The 24,204-nt window shown below is 39.0% G+C and overlaps 1 protein-coding gene across 4 annotated transcripts in view; it reads right to left on the bottom strand.

Annotated features, from left to right (window-relative positions):
* MITF (melanocyte inducing transcription factor) overlaps nt 1–24,204 on the bottom strand; it is a 222,609-nt gene that overhangs the window by 13,296 nt on the left and 185,109 nt on the right. For 2 of the 4 annotated variants that reach the window (XM_022572571.3, XM_022572574.3), the window contains exons 3-7: nt 18,302–18,529; nt 17,176–17,259; nt 14,967–15,062; nt 7,431–7,548; nt 4,638–4,712 (exon numbers count right to left, since the gene is read on the bottom strand). In XM_022572571.3, coding sequence (XP_022428279.1) covers nt 4,638–4,712; nt 7,431–7,548; nt 14,967–15,062; nt 17,176–17,259; nt 18,302–18,529 — 601 coding nt within the window. The remainder of the gene's footprint in view (nt 1–4,637; nt 4,713–7,430; nt 7,549–14,966; nt 15,063–17,175; nt 17,260–18,301; nt 18,530–24,204) is intronic. The other 2 variants (XM_022572572.3, XM_022572575.3) reach the window with 1 other exon arrangement.

Genomic DNA, 24,204 nt, shown 5'->3' with positions numbered 1-24,204 from the left:
AATATTATAATTTCTACATGTAAACTAGATATTTAATATTCTTTTCTTAGTACTAACTTTTCAAAATCCAGTGTCTATTTTACACTGACAGCATGCCACGATTTGGACTAGTCACATTTCACGTGCTCAATAGGCAGACGTGTCCAGGGGCGACAGTACTGAATACAATAATCCTAGAAGTCAAGCATCTTTAACTGTACCATGCATCCTAACAGCATTCTTCTTTTATAAATCCAGCTGTATGTTCAACTAAATTATCATCTTCTCACGGGAGGGTGAAACAGTAGGCATATGAGTTAATAAATGTTTTTAATTTACCTAGTCTGACAAATAAATTCCAAATAACTTAAAGTCTAATAAATTGGATTAAAGATATTAATATTTTACGTTACACATATTAAAACCTAATTTATATTTAACTCACTAATATTGTGCACACTTAGGTAAATAATATTATTCACTACTTTCTCAATATATATTGCATTTTTTCTTAGCTGAATGATTATTTCTATGATTGAATCAGTTACATATAATACTGTCTTATTATCAGACTTTTATAAAATAGAAACAGTAAGTGATGCTAAATGGCTCTGAAGAAGAAATTTTTGGACCTCCGATCTTCTAGCTAACTTCCCCCAAACTCTGAAGTATGCCATGTTTTCTTACTTTTTCCAAGCATATAATAATCATAAAAAAACAAACAATACTGAAACACATGAAATGAAATAAAAATCCCCAATGATCCAGATACCACCACTGCAAAATCTGTTATATATCCTTTGTGATTATTTTTATGTTCTAAGAATAAACACACACGTGGCCTAGATGTGCGCCCAGGACACAGTTCTTAGGACTCTACTCGGTCTACATTCACTTCCGGGTGACCCCATTTAGTCTCATGCTTTTAAATACCACATATACACTGGTGACTCCCATACTTGTATTTGCAGCCCAGTCATCTCCCTGGAACTCCAGACTCATAAGTCTGACTACTAGATGTCTCCCTATGGAGGTCCAACAGGCAGCCCCAGCATTCCAAACTTGAGCTCCTGGTCTTCCCCACTCAAATAGCTCCACCGGGCTTCCCTGGTGGCGCAGTGGTTGAGAGTCCGCCTGCCGATGCAGGGGACACGGGTTCGTGCCCCGGTCCGGGAAGATCCCACATGCCGCGGAGCTGCTAGGCCTGTGAGCCACGGCCGCTGAGCCTGCGCGTCCGGAGCCTGTGCTCCGCAACGGGAAAGGCCACAACAGTGAGAGGCCTGCGTACCACACACACAAAAAAAAGCTCCACCCACGGGCTTTCTCAGCTCACTTACTGTAACTCCATCCTTCCAGTTGCCTAGGCCAGAACCTTGGCATCAATTCTGTACCTCTGTTTCTTTTATCAATACATCCCACACTTGATCCATCATCAAAATCTGCTCGCTCTACCTTTGAAATATTGCCAGAACCTGTCCACTTCAAACCTTCACTGCTACCTGAATAGAAGCCACCATCATCTCTTGCCTGGATTATTGCAATCCTCCTGAGTGGTATCTCTGCTTCACCCATGCCCATCACTACCTACCCCCGTTAGTCTAACTACAACACAGAAGCTTTTAAAACATAAGTCAGAGCCTGTCAATCTCTTGCTGAAAACCCTCCTATCGCTTCCCCTCTCACCTAGACAAAAACCCAGTCCTCAAGGCGTCCTCCAAGGATCTGGGGGCTCCCACCTCTCTGACCTCATTTCTACTCATCTCCCACTGTGACCACACTTTCTACGGTGACTCCCCTGTGCTCCCCCCACCCTCAGCCTTATGGGCCTTGCTCTTCCTCAACCAAGCCAGACACACTCCCCACTTTAGGACCTTCTACTGCTGTTCCACCTGCCTGGAACACTCTTCCCGCAGATACGTGAATGGCTCTGCCCTCACCTCCCTCAAGTGAGGTGACTCAAATTTACCCATGAGCCTTCCCTGACTGCCTGTTTAGGAGTGAACCACCACTTCCCATCCTGACCCCCTTGTCTGCACTATGTCTCCTCAAAGAACTTTCTGCCACCTAACATCTACATACTTCTTTCTTCCATTCATTTATAGAGCTCTATACCATCTAATATCTGCATACTTTTGTTTGTTTATTTATTTGTATGTTTATTCATTGAGGCATTCCGAGTGCCTATATGAGCCTAGCACACAGTAGGCCCCCAACAACTATGTACTGAATAAAGAATGACATTGTTAAAGCAGAATTACACTAAAAACCATTCTGCATCTATCTTTTCTCACTCAGCAGCATATTGTTGACACCTTTCATCGTCAACATTTGTATGTACTGCATTTTATTTTTAATTCAGTGCCTACCCTCCCCAATTATGAAAGTGATATGAGCTTGCAAAAATTTGCAAAACATGCAAATGTGTATACAGAAAAAAGTAAAAGCAAACTCTTTACACCACCCAACATTTTTTGCCTGAGGAAACTGTCAATGATCAGGCTGACTCCTAGATCTTCTTACACACACACACACACACACACACACACACACACCCATATAGTGTTTTCTTTTTTACATAATTGGACCCTATACATATTATTCTGCAGTTTGCTCTCTTCACTCAGTAATACATTGTAGACAAGTAAAACAGATCAACCCCATTCTTCTTAAGAGGCACTGAGTGTCCCTCATAAGGATGTACCATAATTTATGTACAAATCCTCTACTGATGAATATTTAGACTATTTCCAATTTCTCCCTCTTTTTCAAAGGTATAATGACTATTTTTGCCAATGCTCGCGTGTACTTTTTACTCCTATCACAGTACTTATCCTATGCTGTAAAAACCATCTGCGTGTATCTGACCGCTCATCTATTCTGTCTGCCCCTGCCTCTAATGGAAGCTCCTCAGGGTGGGAGACCTGTCTATCTGGTTCACTTCTGTAGAAAAGTGCCTTGTACATAATGGGGCTCAAAAAGTAGCTATGAGTGAATAAATGAATGTATTCTTTTGCCCATTTTGGGAAGGACTCTTACAAGATAAATTCCTAGAAGAGGAAAAGCTATGCCAATGGGCAATTGAAACTTGAGTATTAATTTCCAACAGTTCAATGAGATCTTAAGGTTGTTTTATAGCCCTCAGAGTTGATCATATTTACACTTTACTGACAACCCTGAACTTGAGAGTTTAGGTGACTAAGTAAAGGCGGATCATGTTTTTCACAACATCCAACTTAATTTCCGCATTTCAGTTAGGAGAAATTATCATTATCTCATTTCTAAGGTATTTTAAAAGAAGAAGTATCTTACAGTAAAATTACTTTGAAGCCAGAGGAGACTTAGAAATATTAGTTGAAATCTCTTGGTTAAAAGATGAGGAAAGCTTCTTCTAAGCGAAACAGGAACTGGGAAGGGCAGGATCTATTGAAAGAAGAAACGCACACACAACCTCCTTCCCCCAAGCACCTAGTGATTCCATTTCTTAGCATTTAATCTGGAGAAACAAACTCCCCTGTACACAGAGAGGCATGTCTGCAAATGTTCACTGTGACACTGTTTATAATAGGGAGAAACTAGAAACAACATAAACACTTAGCAGTAGGAGGATTATGAAATATCACAAGTTACACTGGGGAATACTAAGCAACAGCTTTTTAAAAGTAGATAGATCTAGATGAATAACAGCAGAAGGTCTTCAGGACATACTGGTGACGAAAGAAGCAGGCAGTAACAGATACAGACAATGCGATACTGTCTGTGTTAAATCATACACAAAACCATTCTATTATAACCTCTGCATGCAAGTGTAAGGGTGTATGTTCTTAAATACTTGGAAAGAGGTTGGAAAGACAAACAGCAAATTGAAAAAAAACCCAACAATGATTATTTTTAGGGATCAGAGAACTCTGGCCTTATTCTATCATTTTTATAAGGACAAAGTATTTATACATAACTTATATCCTTAAAAATCAGTTTAAGAAAAAGAGGATGGGGGCAAGAGATGAGAAATTCATACACACACAAACTATTTTCTACTTCCAAGCCCAATCCCTTTTTTATTTTCAGCCTCTTTCACTTGTTTATGAAACAAAAAATCTTAACTTTTCATAGGAAAAAGCTTAAAGATGTGACCAAGAGTAAATTAAGCATGTAAAAAAAAATAATTTTAAATGTTAGAAAACCTCTTTTTTAAGTCACAGGTAAAGTCAGAAATTTAGGAGGCTTCCTCATGTCACCCAATGACTCCCCTCCAGATGTTTAATTTTTTTCTTTTAAATCTCACTGGAGAAGGTGATCCCATAATCCCCTTTTTTAAATAAGTTCCAGTGTGAGCAACTTATATTTGGGTAGGTGGGGATCAAGACTCCCTCTTACCAAAAAAAAAAAAACCCCCGAAAAAACAAAACAACAAACTCCTCAAGATACTGAAAACGTGTGTGTGTGTGTGTGTGTGTGTGTGTGTGTGTGTGTGTGTGATTCAACTTGATCTGAGATTAAAATACAGGGAAAATTATATACTTTGGTCTCTCCAGAAAACAATTTTCTTCCATAAAATGTACCTTTAACAGGTGAAACCAATTTTCCTCCAAAATGTCTGGAAATGTTTTGATATAACGGGAAACATGGACTCCAATATAATGAACATAAAACCAACTTACTCAAGTTGTGATTGTCCTTTTTTTGTCTCTCTTTGGCCAATGCTCTTGCTTCAGACTCTGTGGGAAAAATATGCGCTGTGCATGTGAATGAAGTCATTAGAAATTAGAATTGTTCAAGGCACACCATAGTGTAAACTACAAAACACCTATTTTCTAAAGCAATGGACACTTATATGACTTGAATGAAAATAGGGTTTTAAAATTTCTGACTTTTAAAAGGCTTGCATTTTTTTCCAAAAGCAACATGTATCAAATAAATGCAAAAACTCAGCTTCTAACAGAATGGCGAAAGACCAGTAACAAAGATGTCTGACAGGCTGTAAACATACACGTACAAATAAGAAAAAAATAAATACTAGAAACTATGGGAATTTGCTGTTCATAGTGTATTATCAGGAGTCAACTTTTCTTTTCAGGCAATAGATCTTTTCAGTCTTTCTTTGATATGTTACGAAGGTATGAAAACTAAGCCGAGAGGCTTCCAAATTGGATCTCTAACTGATTAATGGAAATGAACTCATTATTTAAGAACTTGGAGCCAGGTTCTGTCAGAACCTGCTAGAATGAAATGATTCAATGACTCTTAGGGGCAACTACGTACTAGTCTGAGTTTATAAAAACAAAAATAGGCATAGGGTACAGAGGCATTTAGTGGCAACTCCATTTGGAAAAGTCTATTTGCAGAGCAACTCTGGTGAGATCTCTGTGATAAGGGATTACTTTCCGCCTTACAGAGAGCAAAATAAAACAAGAAAAAAAATGTTATTTCACTAATCCCGGGATTCAGGAACCTCTGTTATTTCCTTTTCAGAAGTGATATCCAAAACGTCACACTATCATTTCAGAACTTTATTTCAAAATAGAAATCTTTTCAGCATTACTTATAGCATATATTTATTATATGGCTATTATTATATGTATTTATATAGATAGATAGATACATAAATGAATAATTCAGAAGCTGAATTATTTCAGTTAGGAAGATCAATCCAAATCATTTCCTTTTTTTTTTTTTTTTTTACCTCTCACATAGAAGCATGACAGGCAGCTTTTATTCACACACCCTCTACTTCAGTATCTTAACTTTTTTATTGTTTTCTTTTTGCCCACCCCACCCTGTGGATCTCTGCCTGTCACCCTCAATCCACCAACTGTGGACCAACTCTGGTCAAGGCAACCAGTGAACGCCTTTGCCATCTAGTGGCAGCAACCACATCCTTCCCACTGAGGCTGGCCTCTTGGCCTTGGGGAGGAGGGTTCTCTTCCAAGTTTGGGCACTCCCCTGCAGCCTTAGGGTATTCTTTAGTTTTTTCCTCTCTTAGTAGCTGCTTGCCTGTACATGACTGATAATTATTTTAAAGCTTCCCTGTTCCAATCCCTGTGTGGTTTCTGCTTCCTGACTGGACCCTAATTCAGGTGGGAAAACTGGACTTCATAAAGATAACGTTTTTTCCTCTTAGGTCAGATTTGCTGACTCCCAAGCCTATTCTGTTTTGTCTACATTAGGCTACCTACCAAACTATTAGTGGTCTGAACCTCATTTCCTGTTCCTTTTCTCCTTTTCTTGCCATTTTACCCTTGTCCAATCTGTACTGGTCATTTTCTAAGATACCAGTGACTCTAGAAGTATATTGTCTGTTATATCTGCCTTTTTTAAAAATTTAATAAATGTATATTCCTTTCACCCATTTCCTCCTCCTACCCCCAGCTTCTGTTGTTTTCTTTTCTTTTTGAAGAAACAATCATATACATAATTCAGAACTCTACTTGGCACTCAGGAACTTTACACATATCACTCTAACCATATTTTACCATTATTTAATACAGATTCATTTAGCTATCTTTTCTAAGACTTCATTGTACTTTTCCTTCCTGTACAGTATCTACTTGTTTGTTGGCTTTTGATGGTTTTTATGTATTAATTAATCATCTTTTTTTAAACCAAATCAATGATTTTTTTTTAAAAAATTCTTTCTCCTGCCACGATTTTCTGAAGTATTTTTTTTTTCAAGACACCCTTGAACAGAAGAGGAATTTTCTGCACCAAATCTATATTCCACAGTCTCAGTCTATTCACCCAATCCTGTAGGATGCAAGGATCAAATAACAAAAAGGGGGATGAGGTGAAGGCCATAAAACCCAGCATGTTGGAATACCAGTTCTAATACAGTTTCATCATGTTTTAATGGCCAAATGCCTTCCCTAAAGTGTTAAACAAAAATGGAGAAATAGGTAATTTCACACTTGCCTCAAGAACAAATGATACCCATTGCTCCATTTGATGATTTATTTTTTCACTCCATGTAATAACTCTTTTGCACATGATACAGCAAAAATAACAGGAGGCATCTGAAGATGTAAGAAATATATTCTTACCCTATCCCAACTGTGGGCTTGAACGTGTGTCAAAGGAAAATTCAGACCAGGGTTCTCAAACTCAAAGGTTTCTAGGGGCCGAGCAACTAAGGAAAACACCAGATGGGGAGAGACATCTCATAACTGAAAGTGTTGCCTGCTGCCCTCACCCCAAAGGGGACAGCAGCCATAGACACAATAATGGGTGTCATGGAGTTACAGAAGCCTGATTCCCAGTATCTCAAGAAATACTGGAAACAAAGATTTTCAAAGATACATCCTCTATCTTAAAATATGGCTCAATGTTTTAACCACTGCATAGACCTAAAAAAGTATGTCTGCGAGTTGGAAATACTTCTGGAGGTCACTATTTGGATAACTTTGCTTACCAGAAAATTAACAGGAAATCTCTAGTAAGAGATTTTGCTGGGTATTTACCTGAGAGCTCCCTTTTTATGTTGGGAAGGTTGGCTGGGCAGGAGTTGCTGATGGTGAGGCCCGGTGGTGGCAGGCCTTGATTCCCATAAAGGTCAATCAAGTTTCCAGAGACAGGTAACTATAGAGAGAGAAAGAGTAATGGAAATGAATTGTTGAACGATTCCTAAGTTATTCAGCTAAAACCCATCTCCTATTCCAGACTTTATTTAAAAGAAATGGTTTGATGTAAAAAGATATTTTTTAACATAGGAAAAGATGAGATGTTTACCTTTTCATTCATTCACAGATATATGGTCTCCTTAGGGGGTTCCCCTTACTGACAGGAAAGGAGGCAGAATCTCACGCCCATAAAATCAGTCTGCTACCCAGCTTATAGGTTTATTTTGAGCATAGAGACAAAGGATAACGTGCGAACTCATTATTTAGCACATGTAGTAGCTTATAGAAGACACACAGTAAATATTGTCTATTATTATAGGTAGGGTTATATGTGGCATGGCTTTGTTACCAAATCACGTTTTTCATCAAAGTCAACTTTTTTCCTTCCTTCTCTTCCTCTCTCCCTTATTTCTTTCTCTCTCTTTATAAGGAAAAGCAATTAACAGTGTTTTCTTATTTGAAAAGAAATGGTTTCCTTACTGCTAAAAAGCTATTTTCCTTGAAACTGAAATCTTTCACAAAGCCACAAGAGGGAGCCCACTGGCTTTCATAAAAGAATAAAACTTGACGTTTGAAAAAAAAAGAATGAAAGAAATATTTAGCTTTCCTAAACTATCTTATGAGTGTTTGTCTCTTGTTCTGAATTGAATATTTTCAAGTAATGAACCTGTTTTTTTCCCAACAATGAGTTCCCTTTGAAACATATGCATTTTCCTGTAACTAGTTCACTGTCATGAGTTTGATGCACCCGTTTTTGTAGATGAAAGAGATCCAAGACATTTCCTCTTGCCACTCCCTGAAATAAAGTTCTAAATATTAATTGTTGGGAAATAGGTGGCTTCACTATTTCCACGGCAGACACTTCCCATTTCCAGCTTAACTTAAATAATTTCTGTAACTATTATTACCAGGTGAGATTTTATGTCATTCAGCCCTTCCCTTACTTGATTATACACTCTGAATCTGAGAAAAGTAAATTTAGATAACATTTAAGTATGATTAAACTGTTTAGTAATCAAGAGGTACCTGGTAAAGGCTGTACCACAATACAACACATTTCACTCTTTCAAATAGCCACTAACATACAGATGAAATTATACCATGAAATATAGAATCAAATGTGTTTCCCCTCATGGGTAGCCATCAGCCATTGTATTCCTATCATGGCTTCTAAATAAATACTCTATGAACTTAAACTCCTAGCTAGAGAGATGGGGGCAGGCTGTGCACAGAATAAGATATTTTCCAACACGTTAATATGACATTTGCTCTGATATAACTGGGGTTGGGGGCAGGTAGCACAGACAGATCAGCAGGGCACATCGCTCTTCTCCACTCAGTCTTTTGCTCCTTTGTGAAGACAGCATCTAAATCATGTACATAAAATGGATTACACATATCTTACTATACATATGCATATGAACAATGCATTGTGATAATGTAAAATGCCCTTGAACCACATTTCAAGGGCATCTAGCTAAGGAACTGATAAAAAAAAAAAGTGACTTTGATTATTAGCTGTCATTTCACTTAGTGGTTTTATACGAAATAGGTCACCTTCTCAGGGTCAGCCTTGCCCTGTGTGTGTTCAGTTTTATTCTTGTCCAACTTAATACAGCAAAGTGAAAGGTGCTCAAATGTCTCAATACAGCACTGTACAGTCAGAGAGTCAAAACTTACAAGCTGGTATGACATCTGGTAACCCTTCTAGATTCCAAAGCTCTATCCTCCTATCCTGGAATTTTAGATTTGGGAAGAACTACCAGGTATTAATAAACCAAGAATGTGACTTCAGATTCAACGCCACAAGCTAAAAACAATTGTTTCCATAGCTCGAGAAATATAGATCATATGTATTATGCTTCATATGCAAATTGTATGCAAAGCATGTAATTGTGTTAGTACGATAATTTGTTAGAGATAAACAATAGGCAAGTGATAAATGCAACTAGCTTTTTAAAAAATACCCTCGAAGTCATCACTGGATCTATATTGAACATATATCTTCTATTATAAGCTTCTCCAGGACAAGAATATATTTTCTAACCACAATGTAAAGGAAGATGTTATATGTACATATATTTAATAAATGCAGACTCACAGAAAAAGAGGGTGAAAAACTCAAAAACTAGGAGTAAGACAGAGACAAAGACACAAGGGGCAGGATGGAAACAGGAAGAGAGAGACACAAACCCAAGAGGGGGAGAGAGATGGATGGACAAGTGGGGTGGAAGTGGGGGAAACCCAAAAAGGAATGGATTGGGAAGGGGTTAAAAACTGCAGAGAAGATTGCCTGGACTGACAGCAGTGCTGACCGAAAAGAGAGATGAATTAAAATCTCTATAACAAGACGCCTTATCGGGCACTCCACTGAGGTCAAACCTCATTACTTCCAGTTGAAAAAGCAGCTGATAACCCTCTGGAGAGCTCTCTAAAAGATTTCCCGCTCCGGCTGCTTTTCCAATACTTGCTGGTTAGGAGTGGGCAGCGGAGCGTCTGCTGGAATATTTTGCTGGGGAAAATTTAATTTTGTGGGCGCCTACTCTGAGCCAGGCACAGGAGCAGAAAGGCACTTTGTGTAGCTTATCTTGCTGACTCTACAAAAAGGAAAGTCTCGCTGTGTCTGAGCGGAGGTTTTTGATAGGAGGTTCACGATGCATGTTAACTGTAGTATTTGGGGGGCAGGATCAACCTGCTGATGATAACCAATTAGAAACCGCGCTTTTCAATTAATCTCCAACTAAACCTGAGCAAATAAAAACCCAGGTGCTCACTAACCAAGTGTGGATACTCAAATTTAGAAACTCACAGTACAGTCATTTACCGCCTGGGCTTAGGAGTCAGAGGCCCGGGTTAGAACCTGCCTGTCATTGACCTGCTACATGATATTAACCTCTCTGAAGTGAGACGTCCCTCTTTGAAAAGCGGCAATCATATCACCCATCTCACAGGGTTTTGTAAAATGTAAACGAGATAAAAGTAGGTGAAACAGGGCTTCCCTGGTGGCGCAGTGGTTGAGAGTCCACCTGCCGATGCAGGGGACATCGGTTCGTGCCCCGGTCCGGGAAGATCCCACATGCCGTGGAGCGGCTGGGCCCATGAGCCATGGCCGCTGAGCCTGCGCGTCCGGAGCCTGTGCTCCGCAACGGGAGAGGCCACAACAGTGAGAGGCCCGCGTACCGCAAAAAAAAAAAAAAAAAAAAAAAGTAGGTGAAACAGAGTACCTGCTTGTTAAGTGACTGACAAACTGCTATGTGTAGTAATATAGTTTTCTGGAAAGTACCGTATACCCAGTCTACAGTTTTTGGACAGTCAAGCTAATTTTCACTTTGATCAACAAAACTGTCTGCCATGTTAATTGCCAAGCATCCCGTTGACCACTGCACCAATTAATTGGACCGCAATGCAGATCTAAGCACAGAAATAAGGGGATCTGCAGAGCTAAAGTGACCACTCACTACCCTAAATCTTCTTCCTTGGGGATGATTTTGCCCCTTTCCCCAGGGGACATTCGTCAACGTCTAGAGACACTTTTGGTTGTCATAGTGGGATGGCAAGGTGCGAATGACATCCAGTGGGTAGAAGCCAGGGATTCTGCTAAACATCCTACAATGGACAGGACAGTCTCCATAACAAAGAATTATCCATCTCAAATGTCAATAGTACCAAGGTTTGAAAGACTCTGCTCTAAATGATGGCTTATGCTCTTTGTATTAATGACTGTTACTTGTTGAAGCTACTCAGAGGAAGGCTGATTAAAATAATATGGCTTTCTAATTAGAAATGAGTCTCCTAGCCATGCAAATTTAAGAAATGATTCTGTGGTTCCCCGTCTGAATTAGAAAAATCCCCTCATAAACATGGTTAACATCAAAATTAGGTCAAAATAACACCTTTGGAGCTAAGGAAGAGGAAGAGGCATCTTCTGTTAACATGGATATATTGTGTCTTTGCTGGGTTTTTATCTAGCACATTAACTTGATGGACAAGATTTCACTTCCAGTGCACAAGCTACACAATGGACAGATGAAAGCCACAACCTAATTAGGACAAATAAAGAGAAGGTAGACACACGTGGGTATGTGCCCTAAACTTGGTCTGAATCAAGTTCTTCAATGCTCTACCAAAATGAATATTTTTCCAAGTAAATGATAATTGTAAAATGTTATTATTTTTTCTCTCTGGATGGTCCCCTTCTCTGAATATCAATTGAGTACTGTTAGCACAAGTAAACTGGGACTTTTATTCTTTGTTTGTGATGGTACAAGAGGGCCCTTGTGCTCTCAGAATAGTTATTTCTAGACTCCAATTCCCTTAGGATAGTTTCCTCTCCAAGTGTTCCTTCCACTTTATTTTTTAAAGTAGTTTACTTGAAATAGACCATTTCAAAGAATCAAATAAAAGGAAAAATGCCCAATGTAAAGGACATTCAGTTTAAACTTCCCTGTGGGGAAAAATAAATTAAAACATTAGTAAGTTGTAGTGGCTTTGTTATTTAATTTTGACAATTAAAACCCAAATTTATCATGAACAAGAGCTAGTAACTAACATTCAGTGAGAGCATGTCAGCCAAGACTGTCCTAAATGTTTTTTTGTAGATTAACTCTTATAATTTTCACATGGATTCTATTGTTTTAGATGCTACTATCGTCTCCATTTTCCAGAGAAGGAAAGTGAGGCAGGGAAGACAAATAACTCACTCTAGAGTATGTATTGAACTCAGATGTCTGGCTCAGAGTCTGTGTTCCAAACCTCTATGTTACAGTCTTTCTGCCCGTAGTAAAATGCTAAAATAGTTTGTTGTGGGAAAGCTCTGGTGCGGGGGAACACAGAAGAGAAATGGATGCTGGGACAAAGTCAGTGACTCCTGAGCGTGGCTGCAGGTTACTCCTCTCCTGACTGGGAATTAATTAAAGTCTACCTGGGGGTTCCTTCCTATCTGGGAACTCCCCTGAGATGGCCTCTCTGCTTCTGAATTATCCTTCTCCATTCAAGGTCTGAAGTGGTCTCCTCTTCTAAACTTGTAAGCCCAATGAGACCAGGAAGGAGACCTGAGTCATTTGCATCCACAGCACCTTACCCAGCACTGGTCACATGTGAGGTCTTTAATAAATTCTAAATCAATCTTAAAATGAGTTCAGGAGCAATCGGATAATGAAAGACTAGGATGTCTACTCGAATGTAGACTGACCGAGGAGACGTGGGTTATCAGCCTAAAGGTCACATCTCCAGAAGGGTTGTCACAAGGACGAGTTCTCCATGAGGCAAACTGGGACCCACATCTGGAATTCACAGAGAGACTCACTATGAGAAATATTTCCATTATCGAGTATGATATTATTCTAACGTAGAGCTTCACACATTACAGGTGCTGAGTGAATAACACCCAGAAAAAATGCTATCAAAATTATTTGAAACTATAATAAATTACATTTAATAATTTAGATATTGTTGAGTACAACCTATGTTTCCAACGCTAAATGCTGTACACACTTTATGAGATGACCATGTGAGGTAGAAACAGTGATCAGTCCCATTTTACAGACGGGGAAATGGAGGACTTTAAGAAGCAAAGTAATGTGCCAGGTCAGACAGTAAATGGCAGACTCAGGATTTGAATCCAGGTCTGATCATAAATCTTCAACTCCCAACCATTGTGCTTTACTGCTTCACTTGTAAGTGAGTGCGTATTTTCCACTGGAGGCTTTTAAGAAGCCAAATGCCTGATATTTTGGTGGGGAATACAAAGGATATGCAAGAGGAGGTTAACGCATTGAGTACTAGGTTGGATCAGGTGACACCCAAGGTCCTCACCTTTGGGGAAAAATTTAAAAAGGAATAATTTTTTAAAATCATGCCGATTCTACAGTCCTCTTGAGTGTGCTCAGGTATCCACTTGATGCCACTGGAAAAACGACCACCCTCATCAGCAAAGTTCTTTTGAGACAAGTGCAGTCTGCCCCACGGGATGCGCAAAAGTTGGAAGCAAGAGGGTTCCACAGAAGCCAACCAAGGGCTCAAAGAAGTTGGGAAGAGTTTGGCACGGAAACATTTGTCAGAAAGAATATTTAGCTCTTTCAAAATGAGGGGGTGAGTTTAAATGGACAGTAAATTGACAAAACTAAGGATCCCAGAAGAAGATTAGAGGTTTCGAGGGGAGTCATCCTTAACCCTCAAGACTTCAAGTAAGTGACTTAAAGGACTGGATCAAGATAGATAAGAAAACTTAACTATAAAAAATTGGTTTTTCTAGGGATTTTAGTGTAAATAAGTAAGAGCTACCACATTCCCTTCCCAAGGAAATTTACTATTGGAATTTAGTCTTTAAAACTTTTTTGTGTATATGTGGGGTAAAAAACATATGACCTAAAATTTCCCATCTTAACTATTTTTATTGGGTTGGCCAAAATGTTCGTTTGGGTTTTCCGGGAAAACCCGAACAAACTTTTTGGCCAATCCAATACGTGTACAGTTCAACTGTGTTAAGTATGTTCACATTGTTGGGCAACACATCTCCAGAACTTTTTCATCTTGCAAATCTGAATCTCTACACCCATTAATAACAACTCCCTTTTACCCCCTTACCATCATGGAAGTCAGTCTTTTAAAAACTAATTACTAAAGAGTATGATAGTCTCATGGCATTGCTCGTATAGAAAACAGAAAAGGACGGGACTAGGCCTTCAAAGATGTACCGAGGAGTCCTGGCTCTGACACATCCGAGATGTGTAATCTAGGGCAACACAAGCTAACTTTTCCTAACCCTAAAACGGAGGGCAATGACCCAAGGAATTCCTGCAAGGACCAGATAAGACAAAAATGGAAGGAGTGAAAGAAAATGAACTCTACAAGCAAGGCTCCAAACTGCAGAGAGGAATAAGTGACAGAGAAGAGCAAATATGACCCCTGATTAATTAACTAAAATTGGAATAAATTTGCTGTTGAAGAAGGGTAACTTGAATGTCACTCTATCACCTGTGAATAATAAGGGATCTCCTTTAAAAAGTGCATTAACTTCTCAGGCCAACCAGAAAACCACTGTAAATAACGCAGTCCAGAGTATTTCCCTTGGCAGCAGTGTCCTAAGTTGGGCATCAGATGTCAAAGGCAACTGGAAGATCTAACGTGCTACTGAAAGTGGACTTGGACTCCAGGGAATGCAGAGCTTCATCATGGGGTTACTGATAAACTCATGAGAAATTCTTAATTTCTGATGTCTAAGTCATTTATTTGTGATCCTGAGATACTTCTCTGCCTCATCGTCAATACATTTCTCAATGAATCACTTGCAAAGATAAACTGAAAATTCAGGAGAAGGGAGAAAACACTGGAAATAATGTCACAAGATTTTCTTTCAGAAAAAAAGATCACCGATACCGTATTTGCCATTTGCAAGGCGGGATCCATCAGGCCCAGGATTTCTTCATTATAACTTGATTCTAGGCTAATGATGTCATCGATTACATCATCCATCTGAAGGAAAAAGGCAATGGAAAACAGACAGATATAAGCAAAAACTGTGCAAAGCAACCCAGAAAGAAATCCATGGTCTTTCCTGACCCAAAGCAATAACATTCTTTAGTTAGATTCTAAGAGGTAACTGTCCTCCTCCTCCCCAAATAAGAATATTATTGAAGACCATTAACACTAATGGGTGATGAGGATGACATACGCAACCAGCACTTAGTGAGTGATTACTAGGTGCCAGACACTGGGCGCAGGACTTTTTATGGGCTAGGTGATTTATCCTGACAATAACCCTATCAGGGTAGGTGCTATTATTATAGCAATTTTCCAGGTGAGATATATGAGAAGCAACTTGCCCAAAGTCACACTTCAGAGAAGGGTTACAGCCACAGTTTGAACCATGCTCTGAACTTTTATGCAAAACTGCCTGCCTTAAACAAGAAAGATGAACCAGGAAATTTCATCTTGAATGACAGCTGCCTTTTCCTTTTCTCCTCTAAAGACTATGCCCTGTACCTTTCCCACACCCTCCTTGGAATAAAAAAACACAGATGGCAATTCAGCCCTTTGCTCCCACAGGGGTGTGTGGGGCACTGTGGCTGCCAGGCCACTGGGTATCCCTGCACTAATCTTACAAGGACTTGTAAAATAAGTTTCTCCTCGTACAGCTGCCAGCGTGCTTGGCACTCCCAGAGGAGTACACCAGGACGAGGTTATCATTACAGTCGTGGAGCTGACATTCCCTCTAGATCAATTTTATTCCTGTAGTACCGAAACATTAGTTATGATAATAAACAACAGTGATTACATGTGCATTGCAGCAGTTGCAAAGACAAGTCTGTGAAAACATTTCTTCGCAAACACCTTACATATTTGAGCTACTTGGTGTGCGTGTGCACACACGCTTGGGTCTTAATCGCCCTTCACAAGTACACAATGAAATCTCAGAACTCAGAGGGATGCTCCTTTGTGTCTTTTTGCCATTTTCTAATTAAAGAAGACAGGCTCCAACATCATGGGGCTTGTCGGAATCCTGGTTCTCCCACTTTCTGGATTGGGGTAACACCCTTAATCTTTAAGAGCCTCAGTGTCCCAATCTGTAAAATGGGGGTAATAATACTCATGGCCTTATTGGATTCTTGTGAGATTTCAGGACAAACCATATAAAGTGCTCACAGTGCCAAGAATATAGTAAACATTCAAAAAATGAGTGGCATTAAGTGACCCCTGAGAACCATTGGAGGTCAGTTTTGAATAACTGTCAGCACACTGTTTCCTTTCCAGGTACACCAGTTGTATCTGTTTCGTTTGCTTGTTTTTAAGAGATGATTTTCTAAATGAGTTGGTAAACTGGAAAATGGGCCAGAAGACTTATGAGCAACCTTTCTTCGTAAATTTTTTATTTTATTTTTAGGGAAATGAACTTAGTGGGCTTGGTATGAGAGAATTTTTTCTCTTATGAAAAGAGTCATACATGTTGATAAAAGGCAGTAGAGAAAAGCAAAAAAAAATAAGAATTTTTTGTTTCTTATTCTTCTTTCTCATATATGTATATACACATTAAAAATACATAAATATATTAATAAATGGGTATAGCATGATTTATATAGCCATTAAGTAGGATGTCATAGAAGAACTTTTCATTATTTGGGAAAATATCCATGATTTATCATTAAATGAATAAAATTTCAAAATATATTTTCCATGAGATTCCATTTTATAAAACAATATATAGATCTCACACACACACACATCTTGGTTTTACAAATATCCTGTCAAAGTTGCTAACCTATAAATTTGTACAACATATTTTGATGATGCTATCTAAATGAAGTACAGCAGTTTACATTCTATTTTATTAAAATTTATGTATTTTAAGCAGTTTAATGACTTACAGCAACTCAGGGAAAAATGCATTTTAAGTATCATTTCCCTAGTAACTTTTTAATCATGAGACATTATGAAGAAAATAGTTCTGTTCATAGCTTCCTCAATTAAAAAAAAAAAAATCAATGGGGGGAAAAAAAAACCCTTAAGTCATCAGGAAAGTGTGATTAGCCACAAATATAGATCCTCATTACAGAGCGTTACATCTTTGGGCTGCTGAGTCATTCAGTACCTGCATGCACGACGCTCGTAAATGCGTGTTCATACTTGGGCATTCGCTCTCCGCCCTGTTTTGTTCTTCAAACTTATAAAATCCCTGCAAAAACACAAGCAAAATCAGCCTATGATCTGGATTTGCAAATGACTTTTCAATGACATATTCACACGAGGCTGATGGTGCGGCAACAAGATGAACTAAGCTTTCTGATAAAGTGTAATCTGACCGAGAAACAAAATAATGAAGGAAGAACTTCTTCCAGCAAATCAGCTTGACAGATGACAAACATGGACAGAGAAGAATAAGATGGTTTGGTTTGGGCAAAAGGGAAAAGACTTAGTCCCTCTAGAAATTAAAATCAACCAAACTTCAGAAGAGTCACCTCTGAATCACATGAACATTTCAGAGGACAAACTCCACTAAAATGAAGCTCATCATCTCATATTTGGAAATAACATATTAAATCACAACCCTCCTGTTAGGTATGCTTCAAATTTTGATGCAGTAATTAGCTTGAGGTACATTTGAGTCTTGTCTCCAACCCAGCCTTTACAAAAAGCAGATTTCACCAGCAGTGGCAATTTTATTAGGAAACCGAATTCACCCGGCAAGGAAATCTTTGCTTTTCTGTTAGATTTTCATGTGCTATATTCTTCCAATCCAGCCATGCACACTCTGTGCTTTTTTTTTTCCTTTCCAACTCAGGGAGCAATAAAAATAACATCCCAGACGTTCACAGCAAGCGGAACTTCTAAACCGCCTGTCCAACACCTTTTCTATTTTTACTCTCCCTTTTCCACCTTTCCCTCTCTCCTTGCATTTTCACTGCTCTGTAAACGGAAAGGAATGGAAGAGAACACTCAGCTAACGAAGCAGAAACGGGGTGGAAGAAAAAGTGTCCTCGCGTCTGGGTTCTGCTCTGAGGGGGCCAGGTCCCCTGCCAGGAGCCATAACCCAATAACCCGGGGATGGTGACAGGGAGAAGAGGCTGGAGGGTGACAGCTAGAATGGGGAATCGGGAACAATGGCCAGCGAAGGTGGCCACGCGGACAGACTGGAGTCCACGGTCAAGTGCGGGAGGGAGATCCAACAGACAGTCATTCAGTGTAAGAAAAAGGAGAGGGGAGGAGACATGAATTACCTCTTTTTCACAGTTGGAGTTAAGTGTAAGCATAGCCATGGGGCTGTTGGGTGCGCTGCTCCCGGGCACTGGTGGCATGACATGATCGCCAGGCTGGTTTGGACATGGCAAGCTCAGGACTTGGTTGGCATGTTTATTTGCTAAAGTGGTAGAAAGGTACTGCTTTACCTGCTGCCTTTGGGCTTGCTGTATGTGGTACTTGGTGGGGTTTTCGAGGTGGGTCTGCACCTGAACATAGCCACAGAGGGAAGAGAAGAGAGCGCTGTTATTGGTGAGTTTCGGACAGCTCTTCTTTCAGGCACAAGCATGAGACGGGCCAGTCCACCAAGAGAATAGATTATTAAGCCCCTGTTAGGTACCAGGCACCGTGCTGATGGATTTTGATACTACTGAAGTTTAAAGGCTAACCCTTAGGATTTGGGGTAGTACTCTGCCCTATTTCCCTGCTAACTGGCGGTCCATCATCTCTTTAAAACCTTGTGCCCTTCTTCTCATGTCTGATGACTAAAAATTTGCCACTAACTGTAGGGCAAAAATTTCCCCAACACACCTGAAAGAGTTTGTTAAGATCAAAACAACAATCTAGAAGAAGGCGCATAACTTGATTCATTTCAGTTTTCTTTGGCAAACAGAACCGCTTTCTGTTTTAAAAAAACACAAAAAACCCTCCTTAAGGAACAACTATAAAGCGGTTGTAGAACGGAAACAGAAACATTCGGATGATTAAATCAACTGGTTGTGGATCAGTTCCTCCCACTTGCATTTGGACATGACTGTTCAACATTTTAATTAAGATCTTAAACTCAACATAAAAAGCAATTCCCCATTAAGCAGTTTCTTTCAAACACATAGCACTTCTATGTATGTGTTTTTGAAGGCATGAATATTAAGCCACCAACATTATTTTTCCCTTCTTTCTTATAGACATTAATAGAGAATAAGAACTTTTAAAAAAATATCAATGATACTCAATTTAGTCACTTTTTCCTTGATAAACACAATTTAATCTTAGAGCCATGAACAGGAGCTCATGGAGAGAGCACAGCCATGCACCAGGGGAAAAAAAATCCTGCTAATATTTACTTTATTCAAAACTGCATTGAATTACTGATTATGGTATCAAACAATAAACAGCATTAAACGGGAAGACATGTACTTACTGAAAACTGTGTCTACTACAATAACATGAAAAGGTGAAACGCTCAATTTGTTGATTACATTTCAGAGACTAAATATAAGAATAAAGCTCACCTGATAGTGATTATATTCTAGCATTTCCAGCATAACCACGTTTTAGGTGGCCCCAATCCAACAAATAACGGTAGACTATTCGCTCCCTCTACTTTCTGCAACTCCGATTCGTAGACTGGCATAGAGAAAGTACTATAAACAAGGTATCCCGAGACACCACCGGAAACTTTATCACAGCAGCCCTGCTTATAATAACCTAAGCTAATTAGTTATGCATGTAAAAAAAAAAAGTTCACACAAAGAGCTTTTTTTTGGAAGCCCTACGAGTTTGCTCTTAAATATTGATATCAACCCCCCCGCACCCCAGCCAGCTTGACGTCATACTTTTTTTTCATAAATATAAAAGAACCTTTTTAAGGGATGAGCTATCAAAGTCAAACTCACTGTCAGATCAAGGCCAATTCACTATTCATCTTTAGTTCCAGTAGCATTAATAGACAATGGTATTTCTCTTTCAGCAATAGGTTAAGAGCTAGATGCCCCCTTTGGAGAACATTGCCTAAAAGCTACACATGAGACTCTTCTAATGGCCGAATAACTCAGCCCTTCCAAATGCAGAAAGAGTGTCTTTTAGTATGGGGGAGTCTCTGATGAACTTTCAAGTTCAACAGCCTCATCTTGCATCCTGGTCTCAATGTGCATCTTATTCTTAACTGGACAGATATATAAATTTCCTACTGACCTTGCATCAGGAAGAGGGGGAGCTATTCTAAATAGAAAAGGAAAAATACATACATACAGAGGCAGTTTTGGATATATATTTATGTGGAAAATAAGAAATACACATCTCCCCAATTTAATCCTCTAATTAGGAAGCATAAAATTTTTCACTAAAAAATCTTTTAATATAATTCTTGGGGCTAGAGAAGAATAAGAGTTATCATATACACAACTGATGCATTTACAGATTTCCTTATTCATTCCATTATTTACTGTTATTATGTGCTAAACACTGTGCAAGGCACAGAATACACATTGTGAGCAAGTAGATATAATTGCCAGGTTTATGACCCTGAGAGTCTGGGGGGAAGCAAAGGAAGATAAAAGGCAAACAAATATATATCTAAAAATTATGATAACGGTTGATACGCACTGCTGAATTGGCGAGATACTTTAAGCACAAGAATTTGAAATTCAATAATTCCATCCAAATGCCCATGATAATGAAGTCCTTTAGTTGACAACCTCAAATTGTTGTTTCAAATGACTGATCTAACATGCACACAGAGGTTCACAGAGACATTTTAAGTTTCATAAAGGGTCCAGACACGATAATGATGAGGACAATAGACATTTCTAAAATAAACATAAAATGAGGGCAATGGGTGTAATGTGCTTATTTCACTATTACACTTTAAACATAAGGGGCTGCACATTTAAAAATAAATGTTAATTCACTGGCAGATCCTTATTTTTAATGAATCAGAATTTTAAGCTTCAGTAAGGAAAAAAGCAACTTGTTCTCTATTTGGCATTGTCAGTGAGGTCTTTACTACAACCAGGTTGGGGTAGTCAGAGTGGGATGTGTTTTTGCCCTTTTACTGTCAGTGTCTTCTTAAGTTAAGTTGAGAACAGACTGGCTATAAACACTATGGAGAAGACGGAACATCCCCAGATGTCTCCACTCCAAACACCTAAAACAGGTAACATAAATGAGGTCATGATCTGTGGTGTGCAATAGGGAGTGGTGAGGCCTGGGGCAAACTAGAGGGTGGATATTTCATCTAAAAGGAAGAGCTAACATAATCTGCAACTGATTGTGGCCATATGGGAAAACTATTCCAGTCTAGCTAGACCTTCCAATTTTTCAATTTAGTTGGCAATCTGAACTTGTTTTTTAAATGAAATCTCCCAGATTACAAAAATGACACCAAATTGTTTGATTTTTCATATTGTAGAAGACAAATCAAACAAATCTGTTGGCTGGACTCAGCCCACAAGCCAGTAGAATGTGGTCTCTGCTCTATAATGCCCGCAGGAGAATCTTCCTATCTACATTCCCTCGGGGGGGGGGGGGGGGGGATGGCCTAGGTTTTAAGAAGTTAGTTCCTCTTCTGAGAACTTAGCATCAAATCCAAGCACTCCTGGTGCTTCTCTGACAGGGATATCATGCCTGACAGCACAGTCAACAGAAGAATTAAGAAGTTGAAACCTGGGTTCAAATTCAGACTTTGCAGCTTACTACTTTTATGACCTTCTGCAAGTCATTAACCTTTCCAGGCCTTCATCAAGTCATGTGCTCAATGGGAATGACAATAGAACCTGCCTCTTAGAGGTGTTTTCAGTATTAAATGAAATCACACCTCTACCAGGCTTAGCAACCTATCTCAAACAGCAATTCTCAAACTTTCTTTTTTGTCCTAGGACCTTTTTAAACTGTTTTAATTTCTTGTGTTTATGCAGGTTATATCTATCCATATTTCTCATCTTAGGAATTAAAACTAAGAGATTTTTAAAACATAAGATTATCCGCTAGCACATAGTCCACTGGCCATTAGAACAATGACATTTTAACACATCATGTAGCCTCTGTAAAACTCTTCTGTATATAGATATCCCTCAGAATCCATGGGGATGGGTTTCAGGACCTCTTCAGATAGCAAAATCCACAGATGCTCAAGTCCCTAATATGAAATGGCATAGTACTGTACGTGAGAGATGAACATGAAAAAAGGAAAATAACCTCTCGGTATTATTATGAAAGTAGTTTTGACCTGACAGAACTACAGGAGTCTTGGAGACCCCCAGGGCTCTCTGAGACACTTTGAGAAGCACTGATCTGGAACAGTTAGTACTGTTGCATTATCTCCACCCCATCCTAGCCATGCCACCCCCACTGTGCGGTGGTGGTGTGTGACACAACCTCTGGGTGTGTTGCTTCCCTCATATCCAGAAGATGCTGGAAGGAAACACTAACTGCCCTAACTTCTCATAACATTATTATGAGGCTCTACACTACAGTCCTCGGAATATTTTCAAAGCCACATAAATATGAGGTTCTGTGTTCAGCCATCCTAAACCATAGCTTTTTAGTGAGTGATTTCCCTTTCATTAATTTTTAAATAGCCAAACAAGCACGCAACTGAAAACATATGTGGTGTTAAATATCTGTATGATTTCCTAATAATCTTTTCATGTTTTTGACCTTGAAACCAACTATACCACAGAATTCGGATACCAAAAGTTGGGTATTGCTGAGCACTACAAGCACAGACCGCAAAATAAAGCTGGAATACTTCTTACTCTATCGAAATACAGTATTTTATTGACGTAACTTATATTTCACATAAATAAAGTATGTTAGCTATCTGGATCAAGGGCAAAGATCCACTGGCTTTGAAACTTTTCTTCCTTTATTACTACTACTATCTCCTTGCCCTTTTTCCTTTCTTCATTCAGATCCTGAATTGATAGCAAAAGAACTGGAATAAATCACATTCTAATTGTCACAGTTTAGCTTCGCCACTTCCCAAGTGACACTGACAGGTTATTTTCCAGCAGTTTCATTCTAAAGAGATCCTGGAGCACATCAGTGTAAGATGGTGCCTGCAGATACTATCAAATTGGCTGACAAGAGAATTCACTGCAGGAAAAAGAATCCCCATCTGATGTTCACTGTCCTTCTATTCCCTCTACTATTTGTAAACCAGAATAAAGATAAAATTGAGCGAAGATTCCCATAATCCTTTTAGTTTATAATTGATTTTACTTTTTTAACAAGTCAACAAAGTATTTAGATTTCTCATTTTGTGTTTAGAGAGAGAATGTGTTCTTTTGCTCAGTAAGTTGAAGAAATAGTAAAAGGATTATAATTCAATCAATTGCTATCCACTACCACGCCCAAACCACTATTCTTTTCATACTGTTTTTTAAAGGACTATGTACAGAGATGGTCAATGATGCAATCACCATCCCTGAGAAAATGGTGAAACAAAGGAAGCTAGCTTTCTGAAATAATTTGAGCAAAGTCTTGCCCAGGGTCACATCTGAGAGGTGCCAAGATTCTTTTCAGTCCCACAATTATAACACTACCACGAAAGAAAACACCAGTCCAGAACACATGTTCTCACTCAGTCGTGTTTGCTGTACAACCTGTACAAAGGTTTCCCTAACAAAAAAGAAGGACAACAAGAATACGAATCCTGACCTAAGACAGAAGAATCAAAATCACATGCAGACAAATAATAAATGCTGGAAGAGGGTGTGTAGAAAAGGAACCCTCCTATACTTTTGGTGGGAATGTAAATTGGTGTAGACACTACAGAGAACAGTATGGAGGTTTCTCAAAAAACTAACAGTAGAGTTGCCGTATGATCCAGCAATCCCACTCCTGGGCATATATCCATAAAAGACGAAAACTCTAATTTGAAAAGATACATGTACCTCTATGTTCACAGCAGCACTATTTACAATTGTCAAGACATGGAAGGAACTTAAATGTCCATCAACAGATGAATGGATAAAGAAGATGTTGTGTATATACACAATGGACTATTACTCAGGCATTAAAAAGAATAAAATAATGCCATAGGCAGCAACATGGATGGACCTAGAGTTGATCACACTAAGTGAAGTAAGTCAGGCAGAGAAAGACAAATACCATATGGTATCACTTGTATGCGGAACCTAAAAAATGATACAAATGAGCATAT

The sequence above is a fragment of the Delphinapterus leucas genome, chromosome 10, assembly GCF_059928025.1.
Source record: "Delphinapterus leucas isolate spDelLeu-1000000601 "Yukka" chromosome 10, BTC_Dleu_Yukka2, whole genome shotgun sequence".
Classification (NCBI taxonomy): domain Eukaryota; kingdom Metazoa; phylum Chordata; class Mammalia; order Artiodactyla; family Monodontidae; genus Delphinapterus; species Delphinapterus leucas.
This window is presented reverse-complemented; position numbering and strand designations above follow the sequence as displayed.